The sequence below is a fragment of the Agelaius phoeniceus genome, chromosome 19 (genome assembly GCF_051311805.1).
Source record: "Agelaius phoeniceus isolate bAgePho1 chromosome 19, bAgePho1.hap1, whole genome shotgun sequence".
NCBI lineage: Eukaryota > Metazoa > Chordata > Aves > Passeriformes > Icteridae > Agelaius > Agelaius phoeniceus.
This window is the reverse complement of record NC_135283.1, coordinates 2,107,363-2,131,263: the sequence shown is the minus strand read 5'-3', so window position 1 is coordinate 2,131,263 and position 23,901 is coordinate 2,107,363. Positions and strand designations below refer to the sequence as shown.

The 23,901-nt window shown below is 44.4% G+C and overlaps 1 protein-coding gene across 1 annotated transcript; it reads right to left on the bottom strand.

Moving 5' to 3' along the window:
- Positions 1-7,630: 7,630 nt before the first annotated feature.
- LOC129128069 (myosin heavy chain, skeletal muscle, adult-like) lies at positions 7,631-21,039 on the bottom strand. Its single transcript, XM_054645158.2, has 38 exons — positions 20,811-21,039; positions 20,581-20,724; positions 20,333-20,489; positions 19,991-20,018; positions 19,779-19,893; positions 19,601-19,693; positions 19,408-19,471; positions 19,217-19,315; positions 19,020-19,123; positions 18,801-18,939; positions 18,445-18,563; positions 18,199-18,348; positions 17,310-17,480; positions 16,762-17,068; positions 16,599-16,678; positions 16,032-16,119; positions 15,821-15,938; positions 15,487-15,610; positions 15,267-15,403; positions 14,896-15,151; positions 13,697-13,939; positions 13,418-13,594; positions 13,187-13,332; positions 13,009-13,099; positions 12,532-12,921; positions 12,305-12,431; positions 12,006-12,124; positions 11,533-11,729; positions 11,080-11,263; positions 10,828-10,993; positions 10,533-10,657; positions 9,953-10,261; positions 9,598-9,801; positions 9,226-9,351; positions 8,961-9,131; positions 8,765-8,869; positions 8,537-8,632; positions 7,631-8,116 (listed from the first exon to the last, which is right to left on the bottom strand). The coding sequence occupies exons 1-38, from the start codon at positions 21,012-21,014 to the stop codon at positions 7,961-7,963; spliced, it is 5,829 nt and encodes a 1,942-aa protein (XP_054501133.2). The 5' UTR covers positions 21,015-21,039; the 3' UTR covers positions 7,631-7,960.
- Between the last annotated feature and the right edge of the window lie 2,862 nt (positions 21,040-23,901).

Sequence of the window (23,901 nt, the reverse complement as noted above, 5' to 3'; positions counted from 1 at the left end):
AAGGGCACCAGCTGGCAGATTGGCTGTCTCGTGGGAAGTGCTCCTTTCCCTATCTCCCAGTGCTCAGTGCCTACCTGTTTTCCAGCTTTACAGCAGTTTCCATGCAGGATTTGTTCCTCAGGTTTTCTTGTCAGATAACAAGGCTGAGTCTGGCACTGTGGCAGAAACAAGACTGCCACAGATCCAGGTCCAACCAAGTAGTGAGGCTGAGCAAGAATTCCCCAAAGGCACAGGCACACGGAGAACACAAATGTAGACAAATACACAGCTGACCACATGGCAGAGCAGGTGAACACACAATTGTGAGAATTCCCACAAATAAGAGAGCACAGAGATCTCACCTCATTCCCCTTGGGCAGTTCAGGATGAGGTCCCAGCAGTGATGCTTATAAGTTCAAGGGGAACCTTCTGGAACCTTTCTGGGCATAGACACTCCATGTGCCCAAGACCTGTCCCTGGATCCCAGTCTCCTCAGGCCACATGGTGTGCTCCTCATGACTTGCACAAAGGCAGCTCTGAGAGGTGTTGGATATCTGAAGGAATCAGAGGACTTTCCCACTTACTCAGGTAACCTACTGCCATTTTACAAAGCAAAATTTATGGATATAATTGATACCATTTTTAGAGTGTGCTTCAATGATTTCTTTAAAGGTCTGTTAACAACAATTGCTTTTTTTTTTTTTTTTTTTTTTGGTGCAAAATACTGTCTTCCCAAGCTCCTGAGCTGCATCTGGTTGAAACCTGCAGAAACCTGCAACCTGTGATTTTTTTTTTCCAGAAGTGTTTGTATGTTTGGGCTCCAGCAGCTCCAGTTCTCTGATGACAATAATTCTTTTGCAGTTGTCACCAGGTTTGTTCTGGGCTTGCCTTTCTAGAGCAGAAGACAAACGTGCTGCTGCTTAACTGCACTGCATGATGGATCAGCTGCTGTCACATAAGGATAAAACTCTTCCACATTGTTCAGCAAGGGCTAAATGGCTGGATAATGAAAAGGAGGAAATGAACTGGGGTTACATATTCCTTCCCTTGTGTAGGACTGGACTTCAGTGTATAGATTCCTGATGGGAGACCCCCAAAAATACCATGAATTGCACATTTCCTCAGCTGAGAAAAGAAATTTGTCCACTTTGACCCTGCTCCATTCCCACATCTGTGAGTCAGAAACCAGAGCCATGCCTATATGGGTATCCCAGTGGATTTTCTTCCCCAAAGCTTTTGAGATAATGTTGTCTGCTTGCAGAAATTTCATAGCAAATTCATGCTGTGGCTGCACTGTGCCCAGTCTTGGTGTCAGATAGTCAGAAAAGCCCTGCATGCCTATGCTGCTATTCAGCCCAGAGACTGTGCTACAACCACTAATTTGTGTTACATTTAATTTCATAGAGAGTCTTATTCATTATTCTTGTTTTATTTATATGTTTAATTTTTTTAATTCTTTCTTAAGGTGAAGTTAATTTTCTTACTCTAATCCACAGTTTGGAACTCTGTCTTCTTTTTTTTATTCAATTTCTTTCTCTCTGGCCTACTTACAGCTCCATCCTTTCTGAGGTTGTTCTGCTGGGAACCCATTCTTGCCAATCATTCCCATGGGCTAATCAGCACAGAATACCTCATAATGTTAGTAACATTAATTTGAAGATATTTGAAGCTGGCCCACACCCAACAATGTGATATTTCTGATAATGTCTGTGAGGGGGTTTGGTAACAAAACTGGTCAAGGAAATTCTTATCTCAAACTTCTTCCCTCCTGTGTAGGGAAAGACAGATATTTCTGATAGTGTACCTGAACTGAATAAAAGAACAAAGTTAAAAGTAACTGTGCCAAAAAGAGGGCATCTCATAGTCTCTCATGTTTCTTCCTCTTCAAACTTTCTTCACAAATGAACTGCCTACATTGAATCCTACTGTCCTAGGAAAGATCTTAGGCCTGGGATAAAACTAACAGTGTTGTGGACAAATCTTTGTCATTTAAATAGAGACATGAGCTACCATCAATGGAAAATTCTGTTTTCCTTGGTAACATTTTAGGTATTTTTTTAGCTATAATTGAGCACAGCTCTGCACTGGGGTGGTTCTGGCCTCAACCATGGAGCTGGCAGGAAACTTCTGCTGCTGCCACTGAATTTCTCTGCTCCAGCCTGAGCACAGGAATACCCAGCACTGATCACAACACCTTTTTTGCACACACTTCAGTTTTACTGTACAAAAGTTGTGTTGGTACTTTCAGCATGTTTTCTTCCTTATTTAGCAGTGTTTATTGATACATAAATTACAAGTGCTGGGACATATTCTCAGATTCACTCCTGAGTCCCTCTTAAAGCCTGATATTTTGTTTGCAATTTCCATTTCCCTGGCATTGGTTTGAGCACTGTTTATACACACTAGAAAGTATTTCTGTTTATTCAGATTTTAATTTATTTGGCCGTATTGGATGAGTACCCTCTATTCTTGGTGCATTGCTACTCTTCTATTTATTCCAACACCTATTGCATTTTAAAAAAAGCAGGAACATTGTTAATTGAAAAATTAGCTTTTCTGTGCTTTTCTGATCATCTGTTGGCTTTTTAGATGCTCTTGAAATCTTCATTGCAAGCAAAAATCTCACAAGCAACTCCCATGGGATTTTGGTAATCTAGAATTAGCTCCACAAACAGCTTTCATTTAAAAATAATTTTTCTCTTAATCACATTGATAAAAATTATTGTTGGTGCAGCACTGTTGGTATTACAACAAATCTCTGAGTAGTCAACAATAGGACGATTATGTCTTCAGACTGCCATTGCTAATCTTATCATGGAAGCAATTTTATTCCCCTGCTATGAACAGTATTTTTCATTCTTTACACTCAGCTGTGCCAGATGTGAATCTTGTCAGACAAAAAACTAAACTGTGATTCACAGGTAATGAAAATGATGAAGATATCCAGAAAAATTAAAAAAAAAAAAAAAGGGAAAAAAAGGAAAAAAGGTGGTCAGATTTTATAAATCTGAGGATTATTCAGTGCAACACTATTTGAAAAGCATTCCCCATGGGATTTTCAGCTTGCCTGTGTTGTTGTCAGCCATGCTGTCAGTATGACAGGGCATGCTGGAGGCATCAGTGTGCTCTGTGGAGCCCTGATGAGCCCTCTGACAGGGAATGCTCAGCTCCTGCTGCAGCAGCACTTCTGCTGCCCTCTGTGTAAAACGAGAGCTGCCAGGAATCTTAGCACCAAAGAAACAGAATTGCTGAAACACTGATCATTCAGAGCAAGGCTTCTCATCCCAACACTTCCCAGTTTTAAGATGCAGCTGGGCACTGGACTCTGGAGATGGTAGGACACACTTTCCTTAACCTAACATCCCTTTCTCCTGTTGGAAAATGAAGTGCATGGGTTTGGTGAAATGCATGCTTCCCTGCAGGAAGTGTCCAGTCCAAAGTGGTGTTGCAGTGCTGTGTGGTTCAGAAATTCCATATCAGGTAAGACTAGAAGGGTTAATTGATTTTTGAGTAAAACAGAACCCCCAGAATCTTACAAATATTCAGGGGGAGAAATACAGAGTAGGTACAGGGAAATTTTGACCATGGCAAAGGTAAGCTAGTATTTCTGGGGCTAGAACTCACTTGTGAAGACTGCTCTGTCCAATGCACCAAAACATGGAGGGACTTTGAAGATCCTTCTGTCTCCTCATTCTACTCTCTTGAGACTGCTTCAAGGTTAATTTTTCAATTCATTTATGGTAAAGCTTAATGGTATAGCATAATATGCCACATAAGCCTGTACAACTTTTCACACTTGTGCATTTCAGAAAAGAGAGAAGGAAGAGAGAAACTTCAACTCCAAAGATATCTCAGCATCACTTGACTGTGAAGTGGAGCAGAAGGTAAAAACAGAACACCTGGGCAGGTGCTGAGTGAGTACCAAAGCTGAACAGTTATTTAGGCTCCTCCTGTCTTTACAGGAAGCATCCATGGAAGAGAGCAGGAGGGTTGGTCCTGGATGAGGACACGACCTTCAGGATGCCCTTTCCATCTCTCAGCAAAGCAGCTGAGGAGCTCCTGTTACAGAACAGGTGTGTGGGGTGAGCAGCCTGGGTGCTGCTGGGTGGAACAGTCAAGAAGAAAGGCAACAGGTGGTAGAAGGAGTTGAAGGTGGAGAAGGATCTGGATCAGAAGGGAATCAGGGTTACTGAAATAGTGGAATTTTGAAAAGGTGACTGCTCCTCCCAGAAAACATCGGAGAACATGTTGGGCAGTTGAAATCACTGAGAGATAGCAGGTGCCATAAAGGCATCTGTTTTCGATAACCTTCCCTTGAATGCCATTATTTGAAGAAGCATATATATTATCCTTGTCTGAGATGTGGCTGTACTCTTAAGAATTGTCACATGCTACTTATGACCTAAAAACCAGTTTTAACACCCATAATACCTCCCGCAACAAAGTTCAGGCAGTTACTCACAGAACTATTGTGGGTTATGTTGTATTATGTTTTTCATGCCAGTTTTCCCCCCACTTCCACAAGGCCTCATTCACAATCTCAAATCACTCCTAGGAAAAACAGATTTTTCTCTCTGTTAGTTCTAAGCATCTCCTAGTTTGATTTCAGAGGTTCTGTATTGCAATGTGGACATAATCCATTCTTCATTAAGGCCAGATTTTTGGGTAATTGAGGCAGGTATCTTTCAGGACAGCACAAACATTTAAAAGTGTTTTGGAATACCAAAAGAGGAGGAAATTATGAACATTTCCAAGAGCATTTAAGGCTGGGAAAACTTCCTGCATAGCTTAAATTCTATTACTCTGTGCACTGGCTTGTGTGTCTGCCATGAACACCATCACATTTAGACTCTGTGTCTAGAAGTGTTACCAGCTTGCAAAGTAGTTGGATGTCATGCAAAGCCTGCAGTGCAAACCCATTCTCTCCTCTCTCCAACGAGTGTCCCATATTCTCCACATCCTTCCCAGTCCCCACGAGCACTTCTGCTTTCCCAAGCTGCCTCACCTCAGTGTTTTCAGCCTTTTCTTTTAGCATCACTGCTCACAAGGCCTTGGGAAGTGAGGAGGCACCAGGCACAACCTGCCTGCCCCTCCTGCAGTGCCAGGACAGAGCAGAGAATCAGAGAATAGATTTATTCCTCAAGGCACACTCTTGCTCTTCTTAGCAAGGCACCCATTGTAGGGCATTGGGTGTGATATGGGTCAGTGAACAGGAGGTTCACAAGAGCAGTGATCAAAAGCAGCAGAGTTCAGTCCAGTGTCAGTTTGTCAGGTACCAAAACTCAAACAATGCTAAATTGTTTGCTCTCTTCCTTTCTCTTTTTCTTCCTTCCACCTCTACTTTCTGTCTCTTTCTCCCCTGCTCTTTACGAATTTTCTTGCTCCCCATCTCAATATTATTTTCTCAGTCTTGCTTTCTTTCTCATCTTTCTCAGTATCTTCCTGCTTTCCTCTTTTTTCTTTGACATGTTTTGTGCTTCACTCTTTCTCCATTTCTTTCTCACAGTATCTACCAAACCCACTTCTCCTCTCTTCTCCCTCTCCTGCTCCATCTGCCTCTCCCTCCTTTGAATCTCTCTGCCTTTCTGTCCTTCACTCCCTGGCCCCCTTATTTTCTGCTGTTGGGGAAGAAAACCCTTTCTGGTCAAGGCACTGTTGCTGGGGGCTGAGGGCATAGACAATGAGTACTTGGAGAACTGGAAGGCTGAACTGTTGGCAAGAAGCCTCTGTGAGAAACCTGTGTCTTTAGGTCAGAAATACTTTCTCCATGTCTTAGGGCCCCAAGAAGTGCTGATGCTTTTGTGCCCAGGGGACACAGTTGTCCATGCCCAAGCTGTTTAAAGTCAGAGAACTCCAAAATCCACATGGGGCAGCAGCTCTAGTGGAACTCATCAGCTGCATCTATTTTAAACCTTCTCTGAGACTTCTTTCTTCAGACCACTTATGGGCCCATGTTTCTTCCTAGATCAGTTACCTGTGCATCAGCACATTTTATATCACAAGCAGCCTGACTCCAGAAATAGTGTGTTGATGCAAAATGACTGCTTGTCCTCCAGCCAAAGCAGCAAATCAAAAGTGAGGAGAAATTGGTTTTCCTTACTCATCCCTTTAATATTCCTCTCTGATTCCAACAAGTCTCCAGCCCTGCTGTCCAGGCTGCCTGGTGGCAAGGCCAGCTCAGCACTGTTCAATGTGTGCGATTTCTCTCCCTCTCCCACTTGTGCAGTTGGAATTCTGGCCCCAGGTGTTGTCTCTAAAGGAACCTGCAATGTTACCTTTCATCAGTTGAGCATTAGTAACAAATCCTCAGGCCAGAATTTCTTACAGGTGAGAGAGAGAGGAGCCCCAAGAGTCTCAGGTGCTTCATGTGCATCCTGATTCTTCCACAGTCAGAGCAGCTTGTTCGTTTTGGAGGGTGCTTGTAATATTGTTCAAAGGGAACAGGGAGTTTTGGCATTGAAATATGGTCCCCAAAGTTGTTGTGGTATTTACTACTCTGTCAGCAGGTCTATAAAGGTACCCAAGGTTTCTTTTCCTTGTTGCCCAGATATCGCTGGCACTGATGAAGTTTTCACAGCTTCGCACATAGAGATGATGTCTCTGAAGAGCATCACTTACAGTGACATAAGAGTCAAGCCAGGGCATCATCTTTTCCTGAAATATATTTAGCTGCTGCCTAGCCAACTACTTCCTTATTTGGTTGTACCATGGAAGGATTCTATGGGTGTAAACCTCAGTGTGTTTGGGAGGAGGAGGACCTCCCAGTTCTGAACGCTGTTGCTGCAAACACACTGAGTGCTGTGGTCAGTGCAAAAGGCTGTGCAGTACCTCCAGCTGCCTTCCCCAGCCATTTCACAGCTCTTTGGAGTACTCCCTGTAAATGGAGAGGTGTAGAGATAGCAGGGACCTTGAGAGACCTGTAAGTGTCCCTGTAGTCAAAGCCAAGTCTCATTTACTGTTCCCCACATCTGCTTGTAGAATCTTCCCTCGGCAGCTTCCTGATGTGCCAGGGTCTGGTGAATGGTGTGTTCAGCTGCCTCTTGCTGTGCAGGTCGCCTCTAAACACCTATTCCAGACAAAGGAGGCTCCAATCTCACTGGCAGTGTGATGTCCCAGTGGGCACTGATCTCTTTGCTTCAGGGTTGGAGGTACCTGTGCTCTCCAGACTCACCACCTGCTCAGCCTGCACTGGGCACTGAATGAGAATGGCTGGGAATGAGAAACATCCTTGCTGCCTTGCTCCTCCTCATGGCCAGCTTTTCCTCATTTTTGTCCTGCTCATGCATTATATTCTGCAGTGTTACCCCATGTGGGATGAATAAACAAAAACCAGGGTCTAGCAGCTACTTTTTCCCATCCAGTTTTCAGATTCCTTATACAACAAAGCTCATGCACTGCTGCAAAAGGAAGACAGGAAGCACTGTTTGGCAGAGTGGAAACACCATGTTAAGAGCTTCTCTGTATTCTCATGGTGCAAGACTTGGAGATTTCTTTATGGTGCCGTGTTAACAGAGTTGCTCTCAATTCCTGAGTTAAAAAATAAAAGCAGTTTCTTTTGATATGTATGCTTGTAAATTTATAAAACACAGGCTTAAAATTTCTCATCCTAAAAAGCATTATTTATTTAATATTTATTTATTCTAACTTTAAATCACAATTCCATTTCTAGGGAACACTGTAGTAAAGATTAAAACTTTTTGTTTTCTTTCATGCCAATTACTCTTACTGTAGTTGGAGTACTGGAGTTTCTGAATTTTACTCCAGAAAACTCAGGAGTTTACTCCTGAATATTAATTGTTAGAACACAGTCAACACCCAAATAACTGCAGAACTAAAATGTAGCTACTGCTTTTCATGCAAAGGAATCTACGGTCTTTGTCTTTAGACACTGACTAATATATAAAGCCTTGTTGCAGAAAGAAGTGACAAAGGGATCACATTTTGTGCAGCCCTCAGGTCACTTTGCTGCCTCCTGCAATTCTCACTCTTCCTCTGCTATTTTCTTGCTGTGAAACTCGCGGCTCTTCACTCGGAGCTTGTTGACCTGTGACTCTGCAATGTCAGCCCGCTCCTCGGCCTCCTCCAGCTCGTGCTGGATCTTGCGGAACTTGGACAGGTTGACATTGGACAGCTCCTCCTGTGACAGCAGAGGAAATCCAGGCTCAGGAACACAGAGCAGGGCTTTCACTCCTACTGCAAGTCAGCCTTGTGGGGCTGCAAATCTCCATCACCCTCCCGCCGCTGCTCACACATCAGCCTCACACAGAGCTCCTCATCCTCCCCTTTTCAGGACCCTACTGGGACAAGCTTCACCAGGACGGTATCCTGGTCTCCTTGCTCCATGTCAGGAGCAATTTCATAATTTCAATTTGTCATTTCTGTACTTATTCTCCCATTTGTTTAGTGTTCATGTGCTGGGGGAGTATATCTCGATGACACAGTTCCCCTCCTCACCAGATGATTTTTGACATTTTCAAAACTTCTGACATTCCTCTCCTGGACACCTGTGTGACACTCAGAGGAAGCAATGCTTTTTATTTCCCTGAGCAATACTTACAGCTTCCTCAGCTTGTCTCTTGTAGGATTTCACTTTCATTTGCAGCTTGTCCACCAGATCCTGCAGCCTGAGAATATTCTTCCTGTCCTCCTCAGACTAGAGTGTTGGCAGAGTGGAAAGAGTGAATTATTGCTTTCTGCACACCACAATATAGCATTTATCCTTGCCACCCATGAGAATCTCTTTTGATTGATGGAATAAGGGTGCATCAGCCCAAGGATGCCTTACCTGGTAGGTGAGTTCCTTCACCCTGCGCTCGTACTTGCGCACACCCTTCACGGCTTCAGCGCTGCGCTTCTGCTCAGCATCAACCTCCCCTTCCAGCTCCCGCACCTGCAAGGACAAGCCCAGCCCTGCAGCTGCCCTGGCAATGTCTCTCCAAGGAGGGACACGCTCACTCAGCCACAGCCCCAGCCCTACACACCCTGGCCTCCAGCTTCTGGATCTGCTTCTTCCCTCCCTTCAGTGCCAGCTGCTCGGCCTCTTCCAGACGGTGCTGCAGGTCCTTCACTGTCTGGTCCAGGTTCTTCTTCATCCTCTCCAGGTGGGCACTGGTGTCCTGCTCCTTCTTCAGCTCTTCTGCCATCATGGCCGCCTGATCAGAGCAAAGGGTCAAAGCCATTTTGGGGCTGGAGATATTTTGGGGAGAGTACATTCACCATCAGCAATGCCAGGAGTGTCCAACTCACATCTGTGATGGCCTTCTTGGCCTTCTCCTCAGCATTGCGGGCTTCCTGGATGGTATCCTCCATTTCACCCTGGATCTGGGCAATGTCCGTTTCCAGCTTCTTCTTGGTGTTGATCAGGCTGGTGTTCTGTGCAACAGGGAAAAAGCATTTTTTTTTTCCAGGTGCTTGACACGATTCTTAGAAAAATCAAATTACCTGGTTTTAATTATGGTTTTCTTACAGTTTCTTATGAAGAATACAAATAACTGATAAGTGGCAATGGTAGATTGCCAAAGACTATCTGTTGTATTTCAATTAAAATAGGAAAGCAGACATATTTATTCTCTAAATACTGTAGGTGTTATGTTATATGTGTTCAATTCTAGAATTTACCTGAGTGTGGAGGAGCTGAACTCTCTCACTTGCATCCAGAAGCTCCTGCTCAGCCAATTTCCTCGACCGCTCCGTCTGCTCCAGGGCTGCCCGGAGCTCCTCAACTTCAGCCTGCAGCAGGTTTGCTCTGCGCTCCACCATGGCCACCTGCTCCTTCAGGTCCTCCTGTGTCCTGAGAGCATCGTCCAAGTGCAGCTGAGTGTCCTGGAAAGAGAGACAAGAGAGATTGGGAGGCATATCCTTCCTATTTACTTTTTTTCCATTTCCATATAATTATGGAAAAGATAGAACAGTAGAAGAGAAATATTTGCAGCTGTGGAAGGAACCCATGAGCACCTGGTCTGTAATGCCATACCTTGAGCACAGCCTGGGTGTTCCTCAGGTTCTTCTGTGCTTCAGCAGCCAAGCGATTGGCATGGCTCAGCTGGATCTCCATTTCATTCAGGTCTCCCTCCATCTTCTTCTTCAGCCTCAGGGCTTCATTCCTGCTCCTGATCTCAGCATCCAGAGTGCTCTGCATTGAGTCCACAATTCTGAGGTGGTTTCTCTTCATCTGATCAATCTCCTCATCTTTCTCTGCTATCTTCCTGTCAATCTCAGCCTTCACTTGGTTGAGCTCAAGCTGCAGGCGCAGGATCTTCCCCTCCTCATGTTCCAGGGAGGCCTGAAAAAAGTATAAAATCCAGTTAATCATAAAAAACAGCAACGTCAACAACTTTACATGAATTGTTATCACAAAGAATAATGTATAACCACAGGTCTGTGATTGAAAGAAAAAATAAAAAGCATACCTGTGGTTTTCAAAGATTTTACTGGTGTGAAGAAAAGCTGCTTCCTATGCCTCTGCTCTATTCTCAGAGCATAGAATTATTTCAATGTTACCTGAAGTTGCCGAGCTGTGTTGCAACTAATCAGGTAATGACAGAAGGCTTTACCTCAGCTTCCTCCAGGGAGGCTTGCAGTTCAGATTTCTCCTGCTCAATCTGCTTCTTGACTTTCTCCAGCTCATGAATTGCCTTTCCTCCCTCCGCAATCTGCTCCGTGAGGTCGGAAATCTCCTCTGTGGGAACAAAGATCAATGGCATGGTCAGGCACAGAGCAGAATGAAAAGGGCCTGTCCCACCAAGGTGCCAGGCATCTCTGCAGACCTGCAGGCACAGAGCCATGAAGAATGGCGGGAATGGCTGATAGTGAGAAAGGCCAGGGAGGAGCAGAGGGCCAGGGGCTTACGCTGCAAGTTCTTGTTCTCCCGCTTCATTGTTTCCAGGTGGTCCAAGGACTCCTCATAGGCATTCTTCATCTTGAACAGCTCCGTGCTCAGAGAGCGTGACTCCTTCTGTGAGGCCTCCAGCTCAGCCTGCGTTTCCTCATACTTCTGCTTCCATTCTGCCAGGATCTGAAGAGAAACAGGGGATGAGTAGGGCTGTGGCCATCACGGGGCCCTGCTCTGGCCAGGAGTGCTGGTGCTGGAGGCCAAAAGACCTTGTCAAAGTTCTTCTGCTTCTTATCCAGAGCAGCACAGGCAGCGTTGGATCTCTCCACATCAATCATCAGGTCCTCCACTTCATTCTGCAGCCTCTGCTTTGTCTTTTCCAGGGAGGCACATTTGGCATTGACAGCCTCAACATGTTCCTCTGCATCCTGCAGGCGCTGGGCCAGCTTCTTCCTGTGTTAAACATATCTCGTGGTTTAAGAGAAAAGGGAAAGTTGGGGCATGTGGTTGATGAGCTTTTCCCCGTCTCTCTGCCAGTCCCTATCTTCTACAGGTTTGCCTGTGCTTTTTCTCCAACACCACATGCATTATAGAATTTATTTGCTATTCTCCTTTTGCCCCAACCCCAAGCAGAACACTGATGTCTTCCCAATAATGTCACAGTGGTCTCCAGGCATTTCTGGTCTTAATCTCTGTTAGTCATCCTCACTTCCCCCACGTACTTGGCCTCCTCGAGCTCCTCCGTGCGCTGAATCGCGTCCGTCTCATATTTGGTTCTCCACTGGGCCACTTCACTGTTGGCCTTGGACAGGGCTCGCTGCAGCTCCCCCTTGGCCTCCTGCTCCTCCTCATATTGTTCCCGGAGCAAGTCACAGTCGTGGCGAGCGGACTGCAGGGCGTGGGCCAGGGCACTCTTGGCCTGCAGCAACAAGGGTATTGGGCCATGGAGCATAAAGATCCCAGGAAATTTGACTGAATATTAATGGGACGCTGGATCATGATTCTATGCAAATAGACAACTATGCATTCAATAACAAAAGAAGTTGGGACTGAATAAATGGAAGAGTGGATAAACTGGAGTTAAAATTTAGCATGAAACAACTTGCACCAAATTACATGAGATTTTTTTCCCTGTCTCGTCATATAGTACAGTAGTCACATAAGTGTTTGGAGCACCTCTGAGAGAAGGAATCACCTTTATCTCTTCCTCCAGATGCCTCTTGAGTTCCTCAATCTGCTGGGTGAAAGCCTGTTTGCCTCTTGACAGCTGAGAAACCAAAGCATCCTTCTCTTCCACTTGACGTGAATATTCACCTGAGAAAATTTGCAGATACACAACAGTTTTAAAGCCATTCATGTTAATGCTAAAAACACTTGGAGATCGAAAACCAGATTGTTTTTAGTCCATGCTGAAATTATATAATTAATATATTAATAAATAATTAATAACCCTGAGACATTATTGATCTGCACATGTAGATGAGGGTGTCTCACCTGACTCTGTCTGCAGACGAGCTCTTTGAGCATTGAGGTCATTGATCATGCGCTGATGCTCTTCTTCCTTGGACTTAATCTCACTCAGCTGATCTTCCAGAGTGCGGCACATCTTCTCCAGGTTAGCCTGTGTTTATACAGGTGGAAAGGGATGATTTAAACATCCATGCATTAAAGAAGGCAAGGAGGAAGGATTCCACTGCGTCAATGAACCTATAATTGTGTACCTTGGCTTTGGAGACAGACTCCATGTTGCTGGCCAAGTCATCAATCTCCATTTTCATCTCACTTTTCTCCTTCTCCAGCTTCTGCTTCACGCGTTGCAGGTTGTCGATCTGCTCACCCAGCTCAGCTGTGCTGTCCGCGTGCTTCTTGCGCAGGGCGGCAGCCGTGGCTTCGTGCTGCAGCGTGGCCTCTTCCAGGTCACGGCGCATCTTCTGGAACTCTGCCTCACGCTTCTTGTTCATATCAATCTGAGCTGCTGTGGCTCCTCCTGCTTCTTCCAGGCGCTCGCTGATCTCCTCCAGCTCCCTGGACAGGTCAGCGCGATGCTTCTCTGCTTTAGCGCGAGAGGTTCGCTCTGCCTCAATTTCCTCCTCCAGCTCCTCAATGCGGGCCTGCAGAACAGCAGGGACCCTTCACAGCTGTGCCCTCCTCCTGCCTGAGCTGAGCTGAGCAAGGCAGGGCAGGGAACAGAGACTTGCCTGCAGCTCCTTGATCTTCTTCTGAAATTGCATGCCCACTGCTTGTTCATCCTCGATCTTGGTCTGAATCTGGCTTATTTCAAAATCTTTCCTTTGGGACAAGTGAACCATGTTAGAGCTCCAAGAAAAAAGACAAGTGCTGCAGCCCAGCACTCAGGTGCCCCAGAACCACACTTACTTCTTCAGTTTCTCATCCAGCTGCTGCTTATCATTCTCCAAATCCATGATGCTGTCCTGGGCCAGCTTCAGGTCTCCTTCCAGTTTCCTCTTTGCTCTCTCCAGGTCCATGCGCAGTTTCTTCTCTTGCTCCAGGGACCCTTCCAGCTAAACACAACAAGACCATCAGGGCTCTGCCAGCCACCTTGGGCTCCATACCTGTCCTGTTCCTGCTCTATGTCTGTGTGCTTACATCATCCACTTGCTGTTCCAGCTTGGTCTTGGCCTTGGTCAGAGTATTGACTTTGTCTTCCTCTGCCTGCAGGTCGTCCAGGGTCTGCTGATGGGCCTCTTGGAGGGCTTTCTTCTCCTTTGTCAGCTTGGCAATGGTCTCATCCAAAGCTGCCATCTCCTCGGTCAGGTTTTTCACCTTTGAGAAGAAGGGATCAAATATAAATTAAGTAGCTATAGAAGTCCTGTAATAACACACAGCCCATTTTCTGGAGTGCGAGTGACAAGTTCTACCTCATACCTTGTTTTCAGTGGCATGTTTTTCCTTCTCCACCTTGGCCAGTGTTAGCTCAAGGTCATCAATATCTTTCTTCAGCTCTGAACATTCATCCTCCAGCTTCCTCTTCTTGGCTGTCAACTCAGCATTAATTTCTTCTTCATCCTCAGCCCTTTCAGTCACTTCCTTAATTTTGGCTTCCAGCTGGATTTTGGTTTTGATGAGCTGGTCGCACCTTTCCTCTGCATCTGCCAAAGCATCTGCTTCCTAGTAGAGAAACATTCATTTGTTTAATAATCACAACTGTTTACAAAAGGTGAATAGAGAAATGGTATTTCTCACTGAGGAATAGAAACATGGAATAAATTTTTTTTGTTTTCTTCTAGGAAGTTGGTTTTTGCATAGACTCTTTTAAATCAGAGTAGGTTTTAATTCTATTTCATTGTTTTGCTCTCATCCATTATTCCCTCCACTTTTTCCTATGGATGAGAGCAAATGATGATATGAGATATTATCATCTTCTTATAAGATGATAATATCCAGTAGTACTTTTATTTTCAAGAGTTTAGATTACTTTCTCTCAAAGTTAAGTATTGTATATAAATGTGGAGAGATTTTTTTTCTTTATGTTTTCATAAGCTTTTCTTGGCAAGACTGACTTTGAAATAATTTTCTCTGAGCGAGATAAGTTTATATATTGTCTAGGTGCAATCAGAGGTTTCAGTTTGAACCTGAGTTTATTTTGAAACTGTAAAGCAAACATTTAAATACAGAAGGTAATGTTTAAATATTGACCAATCCGTTGATCTCCCAATGGACTTAGGAGGTACACATAGGGTTGGGAAAGAATGAAGAGGGTTTTTGTGTCCTCCTGGAAAAGTGGTCGCAGAAAGATAAGTGACATAACACATATCATAAATAATGGCATAAAGGTCTTTGGGCAACTGACTGAAACCAGAGAAAGTTGTCAAATTAATTGCTCCACAGACGCTGCTAACTAACTTCTCAACCTCCAGTGACTATACTGGATGTTATATTGTGAGCCTGGAGAAAAAGACCAATGTGCATACATGCTTCAAAATCATTCCCAAGCTAGAACCTCCTATTATAATGGTGAAATTCAGTGGTCTGAATTCATATTAAAATATTTTCTCAGACAATTCTCTAACATGAGAGTAATGTGCTGTGAGGGTACCTAGAAGAAATACACAAACAATACTTACAGATTGCACTTGGAGCTGCAGGTCATTTTTCTCCTTCATTAGAGATGCCATTTTCTCTTCAATCTCCTTCCGCTTTGCCTCAGACTTTGCAAGCTCCTCCTTGGTTTTCTCAAATTCTTCCTTCATGTTTGCCATCTCCTTCTCAGACTCTGCACTCTTCAGCAGGGGCTTGATCTTGAAGAACAGCTTCATCCATGGCCAGTGTTTGACATTCATGAATGAACGAACGTTGTACTGGATGCAGAAGATGGATTCCCTGAGGCATAATTAAAAAGTGCAATGAATACTCTCAGTCTGAGAAGTGTCAACACTTTTCCATGAGCAAAAGGAGCAAAAGGTCAAGACTTTGACTGAAGAAGAGGAAGGTGTACCTGCGCTCTACCCTTCTCTGGTACTCCACCCTCGCCAGGTAGCCCCTACACATGGCCTGGGTGCGGGTGATGAGCTGTGCCAGCTTCTCATCTCTCATCTCCTCCAGGACCCCTATCAGCCCAGCTTTGAAGAACACCTTGAGAGAGGGAACATTGCAGCACATCACTGTCAGGTAGAGAGAGCAAAGCCCAGGCAGGCAGTGAATGGGGGGTTTTGTACCTTGGTGTGTCCAAATTTGTACTGGGTGTGATCCACATCGATTGAACTAAGAAGCTTCTCAGAAGCCTTCTTGCTATCGATGAACTGTCCCTCAGGGATGGCACTGGCATTAAGCACCTTGTATCTGTGGAATTGGAGGAAACAGGAGGAAGACAATGTCCAGTCATAAGAAAGTTCTCTTCACTGAAAGCAAGAGCAGTGTTTGCAGCAGAACCAGACTGAGGAAGTTGGAATTTCATCTCTCCATACTTAAAGACCCTGGCAAAACTCAGCTGTGTGACGGAGAGCAATTGGTGAGGACACTTGACTTATCTCTTCATTTCCTAGCTCTTACCTCTGTTTGAAGTCAGCATAGAGGACTCTGCTGGGGAACCCTTTCCTGCAGATCCTGATCCCTTCCAGCACGCCGTTACAGCGCAGCTGGTGCAGCACCAGCTCGTGCTCCATGGCACCTGGCAATGCAGAGCACAAATGAGGGGCACAGATTGCAGTGCAGAGGGGAATGGATGTAGCAGAGCAGGGATCTTTCTGCTTGGGGTTCTTACCAGGTGTTTTAGTCTCATTGGGGATGATGCAGCGCACAAAGTGGGGGTGAGTGCTCCGCAGATTGGTCATCAGCTTGTTCAGATTTTCCTGTGGGATCATGATTTAGTGTGGGTTTACAAGAAACATGGAAAAAATAAACCATTGCATTCCTTGAATTTAACATGAAAGATTGATCAATGGAGATACACTGGGCTGAAAATTGTCAGCTGAGCATGCCTCAATCAATTGCTCAGTTCCTTCTGATTCCCAGCATTAAACCTCACCTTGTAGGATAAAAAAACTTACCCTCAACCTAATGAAGGCTAAAACGTGCAGAAGTTTTATGACAAAATTTTATGTTTATATTAAGTGTAAGTTTAGGATTTTACAGTGCTATTTTTCATTCCATAGGATTTTTTTTCCCAATAGCAGTCTAAAGACAAGGTATTGTTAAAATATTTTTTTGGTAGTTGGTTGGTGGGTTGGTTGATTGTTGGGGGGTTTTTTGCTTTTTTTTTCTGTGTCTGAGCCAGCTAAAAATACAGAATAATTCTCTGCATATATGAAAAGAAAAGGTGTTTACATACCCGGAAAAGAGCTGAGACGGTCTGGAAAGAAGAGCCCTTCTTCTTGCCTCCCTTCTTACCACCACCACCTCCACTAGCCTCTGATAAAGTAAAGATAATGAGACATCTGTTGCTTTGGGGACCAACCGTCATGCATCAAAGAGATGAATTGCAGAGAACTGACCTGCCTCTCCTCCAGCAGAGGCAAAGAGTAAAGCCAGGGTCTTCACAGATGATTTCTGGTACAGCCCAATGACAGTTTCATTCAGAGGGTCCTTGTTCTTCTCCAGCCACCCAGCAATGTTGTAGTCCACTGTTCCAGCATAGTGCACCAGGGAGAAGTGGGCCTCAGCCTTGCCTTTGCCTGGCTTGGGCTTCTGGAAGTTGTTGGACTTGCCCAGGTGCTGGTCATAGAGCTTGTTCTTGAAAGAGGTGTCAGTTGCCTTGGGGAACATGCACTCCTCTTCCAGGATGGAGAAAATGCCCATGGGCTGCGAGAAATCACAAGGAAGGAGGGAAGATAAGGTAAAAAGGCAGAAAGACTCAGAGATGAAATAACTTCCTGAGTGGGACAATATTACTGCTCTCAGGGATTGCTCTGTTCAACAAATCTAAAATAATACAAACTGATGTATCTGCAGTATCATATTTACCATTTCAGGCTGCATTTAGAAATAGTTATAAAATGACTGCATTTCTGAAAATACCTGACCTTGTGAATTACAGAAATACCTTCTCAATGAGCTCAATGCAGGCAGCCAGGTCCATGCCAAAGTCAATGAACTCCCATTCAATGCCCTCCTTCTTGTACTCCTCCTGCTCCAGCACGAACATGTGGTGGTTGAAGAACTGTTGCAGTTTCTCATTGGTGAAGTTGATGCACAGCTGCTCCAGGCTGTTGAACTGCTCAGAGGAAGAATCCACAAGAACCAACCCTCATCAAATGTGCAAAATTCTTCATCATTCTCCTCCAGCCTTTATAAATCTCCCCAGTTAAAACACAACTGTATTACCAGGACCTATATAACTATATAACCAGGACCTATATAACAAAACCTATACGCCGCTCCAGAAAGAAATACCTACATAATGAAAATGAGAGAATTTTTGGAGCAGATTTTTTTAGTGAATCTGATAGAATTAATAAAATGCTTTGGCATTTTTTTATTCAGGAAACAAGATGAGTGCATGCTTGTCTCCAAATTGAAAGCCCTTGATATCTCTGATTAAACAAATAACTATTCCTTTCTTTGTTCTTTAAACATTTTGAACATCTTTAACATGCTATATATTTGCCAATGCATCTCCTAGCTCTGCTCCAGAAGCTCTTTTATAACTTTATTGGAATTATTTTGGGTTATTTAATCCTTAACATTAAGCCCAAACAGCTGTAACTTTTAACATTACAATGTAAAAAATTCTATTTGTTGCTTCTGCACAAACAACATGACTTGGTGCTTATACTGATGGAGCTTTTGAGGATTTTGTTTTCTGTATAAAAGGACTGGGTTTTTTCCTACATAAAATCACAAATGACTAGCATGTTAAACCTTCAGAGGAATATGACTCTGATATAACAATCTTTCCCTTCAAGAGCAGCCCTGAAACCTGAAATCCTTACATCAAAGATCTCAAAGCCAGCAATGTCCAGCACACCAATGAAGTACTGCCTGGGCTGCTTCGTGTCCAGCTGTTCGTTGATGCGAACAACCATCCACAGGAACATCTTCTCATAGACAGCCTTTGCCAGGGCACCCACTGAATTGTATACCTAAACCAAAGGAGAATGGAGCAGAAGGAAAATAGTGCCCAAAGGGAGAGAGTAAATCAAGTCAGAGGTTCCCAGTCACCAAGTGGTTGTTGTTACCTGCTGCACAGTTTGGCCCTTGGTCACGTATTCATTCCCCACCTTGACTCGGGGGTAGCAGAGGGCCTTGAGCAGGTCTGCTGAGTTCAGACCCATCAGGTAGGCAGCCTTGTCAGCAACTGATCACAAAGAGAAAGAAACAGGGGAGAAGTGATAATTGAAAGTGGATATCCTCTAAGATGTAGCCGTTGGTCTCAGCACTGAAATTTTGTGATATCTTGAAGGGAAGTTTAGAAGCATGAATAGTCTGGAAGCTGAGATTTATGCATTTGTGATAGTAAACAGAAGGAAAATACATGATTGCCAACTTCCACCTATCCATATCTGTTATTAGGAGTTCTACAAGGCTTCAATACCTTCGGTGCCATCAGGCTCTGCCTGCTCCTCTCGTTGTTTCTGCTTGAACTTCAGGTTCCCATAGTGCATGACAGCCCCTGTCAGCTTGTAGATGGCTGTTCTCTCATCAGCAGTGAAGCCCAGGATTTCAATGGCACTCTGGCAACAGAATCACTCAAATAAACCTCCAGGCCATTACAAGGAAATTTCACTACACCAATATGCTCTGTGACACTTACATCCGTAGCCATCAGCTCCTCCTGGTCGTTAATGCTGGCGACAGTGATCTCACCTTGACTCACAAACTGGTAGTCATATGGGTTGGTGGTGATGAGGAGCATGTCTGTAAAGAGGAATAGGATGTATCTGGGTGTGAGAATGAAGATAAATATTTAGCACATTCAGATTTTATCAAAAAATTCAAAATATTTCATACCGATTAACTCTGGCTTCTTGTTGGACATGATCTGATAAAAGATGTGGTAGCTCCTTTCCGCCTTGAGTTGGAAAGTGACTCTGGACTTCTCCAGAAGATCTGGTAAGGAAGGTAGGATAGAGTCAGGCCTGAGAAAGAACACCGAAGTGGAAAGGGAGGAAGGAATGGGATCAAGTCTGATAGTCTCTTACAAGTTTCAATGTCAGCAGAAGCCAGTTTGCCTGTGGCACCAAAGTGGATTCTGATGAATTTGCCCTGTGAAGCAGAAGCAGCAGCAGGTCAGCCTGGATGTGTTCTGCTGACATCTCCTTTGCATGAAGAACTGCTCAGGCATCAAGTGTGTTGCCATGAGGGGGGGAGATCTTATGCAAAGCAAGAACTCACAAAGCGTGAGGAGTTGTCATTCCTCACGGTCTTGGCATTTCCAAAGGCCTCCAGCAGTGGGTTGGCGCTGATGATTTGATCCTCAAGCGTTCCCTGCAGGGACATCATTATTCAGTGACTGTGTTTGGTTGGCAGGGCAATGACAGGCTGAGCATTCAGTCTGTCCTTCCTGACTCACCTGCATTTTGCCTGATGACTTCTCCTCCTTCTTCTTGTCCCCACTAGCTGCAATTGTTGCAAAGTACTGGATGACACGTTTTGTGTTCACAGTCTTCCCGGCCCCGGATTCTCCGCTGCCAAAGCCAAGAGAGAAGCAGAGGGTGCGTGGTCAGGCAGGAGGTGCCCTGGCACCGGGCAGCCCCGCAGGGACCCGCACAGGGGGGTACCTACGTGATCAGGATGGACTGGTTCTCACGATCTGTGAACAAGGCAGAAACACAGTGCTCAAAACTCAATAACCAACAGAGAAAGAATCAAACATAGCCAGCTAAGTCTAATGTTTTGCCTGATGTCAGCTTCACTTAAAGAAGCAAACCTCCAAAGCACATCACTGAATGCAGAGATATCTTTCATTTAAAAGAGTAGAAACAATGCTATGAAGATAGTAAACTCCAACAGATGCGTATGTCAGATCCAAGAAAGATTTGAAAAATTCTCTTCACTTTGCTAAGACAGAATCCCTTCAGAGAATTTAATGATCCAATGCCCCTAAGACTAGACAGAGCAACTCACCAGTCAGCATGAACTGATAGGCGTTGTCAGAGATGGAGAAGATGTGTGGAGGGGCCTCCTGGCGCTTCTTGCCTCGGTAGGCCAACACCACCTCGGGGTTGTACACCGGCAGCCACTTGTAGGGGTTGACGGTGACGCAGAAGAGACCCGAGTAGGTCTGCAAGGAAGGGACACAGCACCTTGGCTTCCCCTGAGGCTGGCCCAGCAGCTGCTGAGGCTGCCCAGAGGAAGCTGCTGCTGCCACTTACGTAGATCATCCAGGCTGCGTAACGCTCTTTGAGGTTGTACAGCACAGCGGGTTCGTGCAGGTGGGTCATCATGGCCATGTCCTCGATTTTGTCATACTTGGGAGGGTTCATGGAGAAGATTTGATCTTCTTTCACAGTCAGGGTCTGTCAAGGAAACAAAAGATCCCCATGTGTTTCTGAAAAGCTCAGTGTTCAGATAATGTTTTCCTTCAGCCTTGTTTTTGACTTACCTCTCCCCCTTCAGTCTTGACAGTGACTTTGCCTGATTCCCTGCCCGTGATTGTCCCTTTCACAAAGGATTCCTTTGCATGTACCACGAAGACAGATGTCTTGGCATCAAAAGGTTTGTTCTGGGCCTCAATTCTCTCCTTCTCTGACTTTCGGAGGTAAGGAGCTGCCTCCCCAAAGATGGCCATCTCAGCGTCCGAAGACATGGCTGCACTTTATGGAGGGGTTTGTCCCCAGAGAACACTGTGGAGGAGCAGATATTTTGCCCAAATGAGTCTATATTTTTCCTTGTCACACACTTGATTGATAGACCCTAAGAGCGTAATAGAAAGTGTGATTTGGGAAGAATCTTGAGTAGTTCTTTGGTTCACCTTCCTGTGCAACCAGAGCCAATATTGGAAGCAGGTTCCCACAGATTTTTCCAAGAAGTTTTTATTATGTCAAAGAACAGATATTTCTTAGTGCCTTTGCATCCCAGTTTAATGTCTGATGTCCCTGATGTTGATTTTTTCCCCTATTTATTGCCTAATCAAAATTTCTGTGGCTGAAACCTGTGTTTTTTATCCCTCAGCCTTTCACTCTGCCCATCTGAGAAGTCTGCCTCTTTCTATGATATTAGCATCTTCTTTTTGTTAAAGATAACAATAAGATAACCACTTTTTAATTTCATCCCAGTGTAGACAAATTTCACCATTGCAGCCTATTTTCATACATCATTTTTTCCTACTTATTTTGAAAGATCTCCACTGGATTCCTTCCAGAATGTCACTGTCTGGTCACCAGAAAGCACCAAACTGAACATAGTGCTCCAGATATGGGAGCTGAATGCAGGGAAAGAATCACTTGTCTTCACCTGCTGACCATGCTTTCATGAGTGTCTGACAATGTGCTGCTGATCTTCCTTTCCCCAAAGGCACACAGTGACACTTGCATCCAAATTCATGACCCTTTTCTGCAAAGTGGTTCTCCAGCCAAAATGAAATACAACAGCTTCTGTTGCATGGGACTATTCTTTCTCACATGCAGGATTTGTGAGGTTCTTATCAGCTTCAGGGTGAAGCTTTCTGAGGATCTTTTCCAGGGTAACATTGCCTCATAGCATATTTGCAAGTTTCTGTTTGTTATCGTCTATAATTCCTGAGGATGCATTCCATGCATCATTTGGGTTGCTAATGGTCCACAAGGTGTTCTGAGGACTATCATGATGGCTTTTGCTGATCTGCATCATTCACTAGAGCTGTTTGCTTCTCATCCCAAATGATTTCAGTAGTATGTGAGCAACTGGCATGTCAGGACATATAATTCATCAGGTTAAAATACTGCACAACCAACCGTTTCTTCTTATGTTAATTCTTTGTGGAAATAACTCTAGGCAAAGCTAGAAACCTCAGTAGAAGAATTTATAAATCAAAGCCAGATATCTAAACCCAGTACTGGACTTCCAAAGAAATGCCATGTGGCCAGTAATAGAAAGTATCTGAATTCAAAGGAAGTTAGACAGGCAGCTTGGCAAGATGTCTTGTCACAACTTTTAGTTAGGTAAATAACCAAAACGTTAACAAACATTTGCAGCTACTCCTAATAGCATGCAGATCTTCCATTTTACGCAGTCTTCTTCTAGAGGAAGCGGAGCAGCACCTCCCCTTTTTTGTTGTTTGGTTAGTTAGATGGCTATTTTTGCATTTTTATCAGGTTTACTAGTAGGAGGCCTACATGCAGATTATAATCCTGGGGTATCATTTGGAAAGCATTTTCATAACATTTCTTGGCCAGTTTCATATGCAGCAATAATTACAATTCACAAGTCTGTAAGACTTTGCAACATTCTGTCTGTTGGCTAGTTCTGTCTGTCTGTCTGGACTTCATGCCAAAATAGATCATTTACCTCAGTGTTCCATAATTAAACATAAGGAATCCCCAAGAAGCATTTCCTGGCATTACACAGTGGCTGTGTGTTCTAGCACAGCCACTTATGAAAATTTGCTAGCTGTGAGCAGCCTGCCCAACCATCAGCATGCTTTATTAGTTATAGCAGAGCACTGGCCAGGAACACATACAGCAATTGCCTACAGAATTTTACAGTGACTTGTCATCATGAACAAATCTGTTCTACAGAAATCTTCCACCTTTCTCTGTCCCTTAAATGCAAGCAAATGTGGCTCTTACCTCTTATGCTATGAGAAGATGCCTTGCAGTCTGGGAGGTGATCAGTGCTGTAAAGCAGAACCATGAGATCTCTCATTATTGCTGCACACAATTCCACAGACAGGTCACAAAGTGAAAATACCAACATGCTTTATGATACAAATATCAAATCCTTCCAGGTACATGTACATACATCAGGACAGCAGGGCTGGAGAGGGAATGTCCCTTTCTGCCCACCACAGACGTGCACTTACCATGAATTTCCTCTGCAGACAGAGCAGCCCAGATCCAAGGACTCTTTTATAAGGTCCGGTCAGCGCATGCTGCAGATGCCTCCTCTGTCTTTGGGCAAAGCATTTCTGGCAAACCTTGTTTTTGGCAAAGCATTGTCTGGCAAACTGAATGTACTGAAAACTGGAAAGTGATGTTACTAGATATAATTAGAAAATTTTTGTGTCTTCCTAGCTATGTGAATAAATCGCCTATAAATAATACGAGGAGATTCCTAAGGGGGGGAAATACAGCTAATGATGACTAGAGGAATGAAGGTAAGCACTAATAACTGTAAGGCCATGGATGCTCCATGAGTCTGAGCTAAGGGAGCAAGGGAAAACCATTCCCTGGGCGAGCATAGTGACATTTAAATGCATACTTCAACTTATTCTGAGGACATCATATCTCTGATGACAGATGTCCTTTCACAGAGCTCTCTACTTACGGATCTTGGACATGATACGTGGATTTCACTGCTGTCTGCATGGCTTACCTTAGTCAGATTATTACATATTACTCTTTATTCATATTACTCTGTATCCATATATCTCTGCAGGGCTGGATTCTATCGGTGCCGGAAGCAAAACACAGCCCAGCTGAACGAGACAGGGCAGAATGAAGGATGTCTATGGGAACCGTCTGTTCTGCCCAGAAAGGCAGCTTGGGCAAAGCACT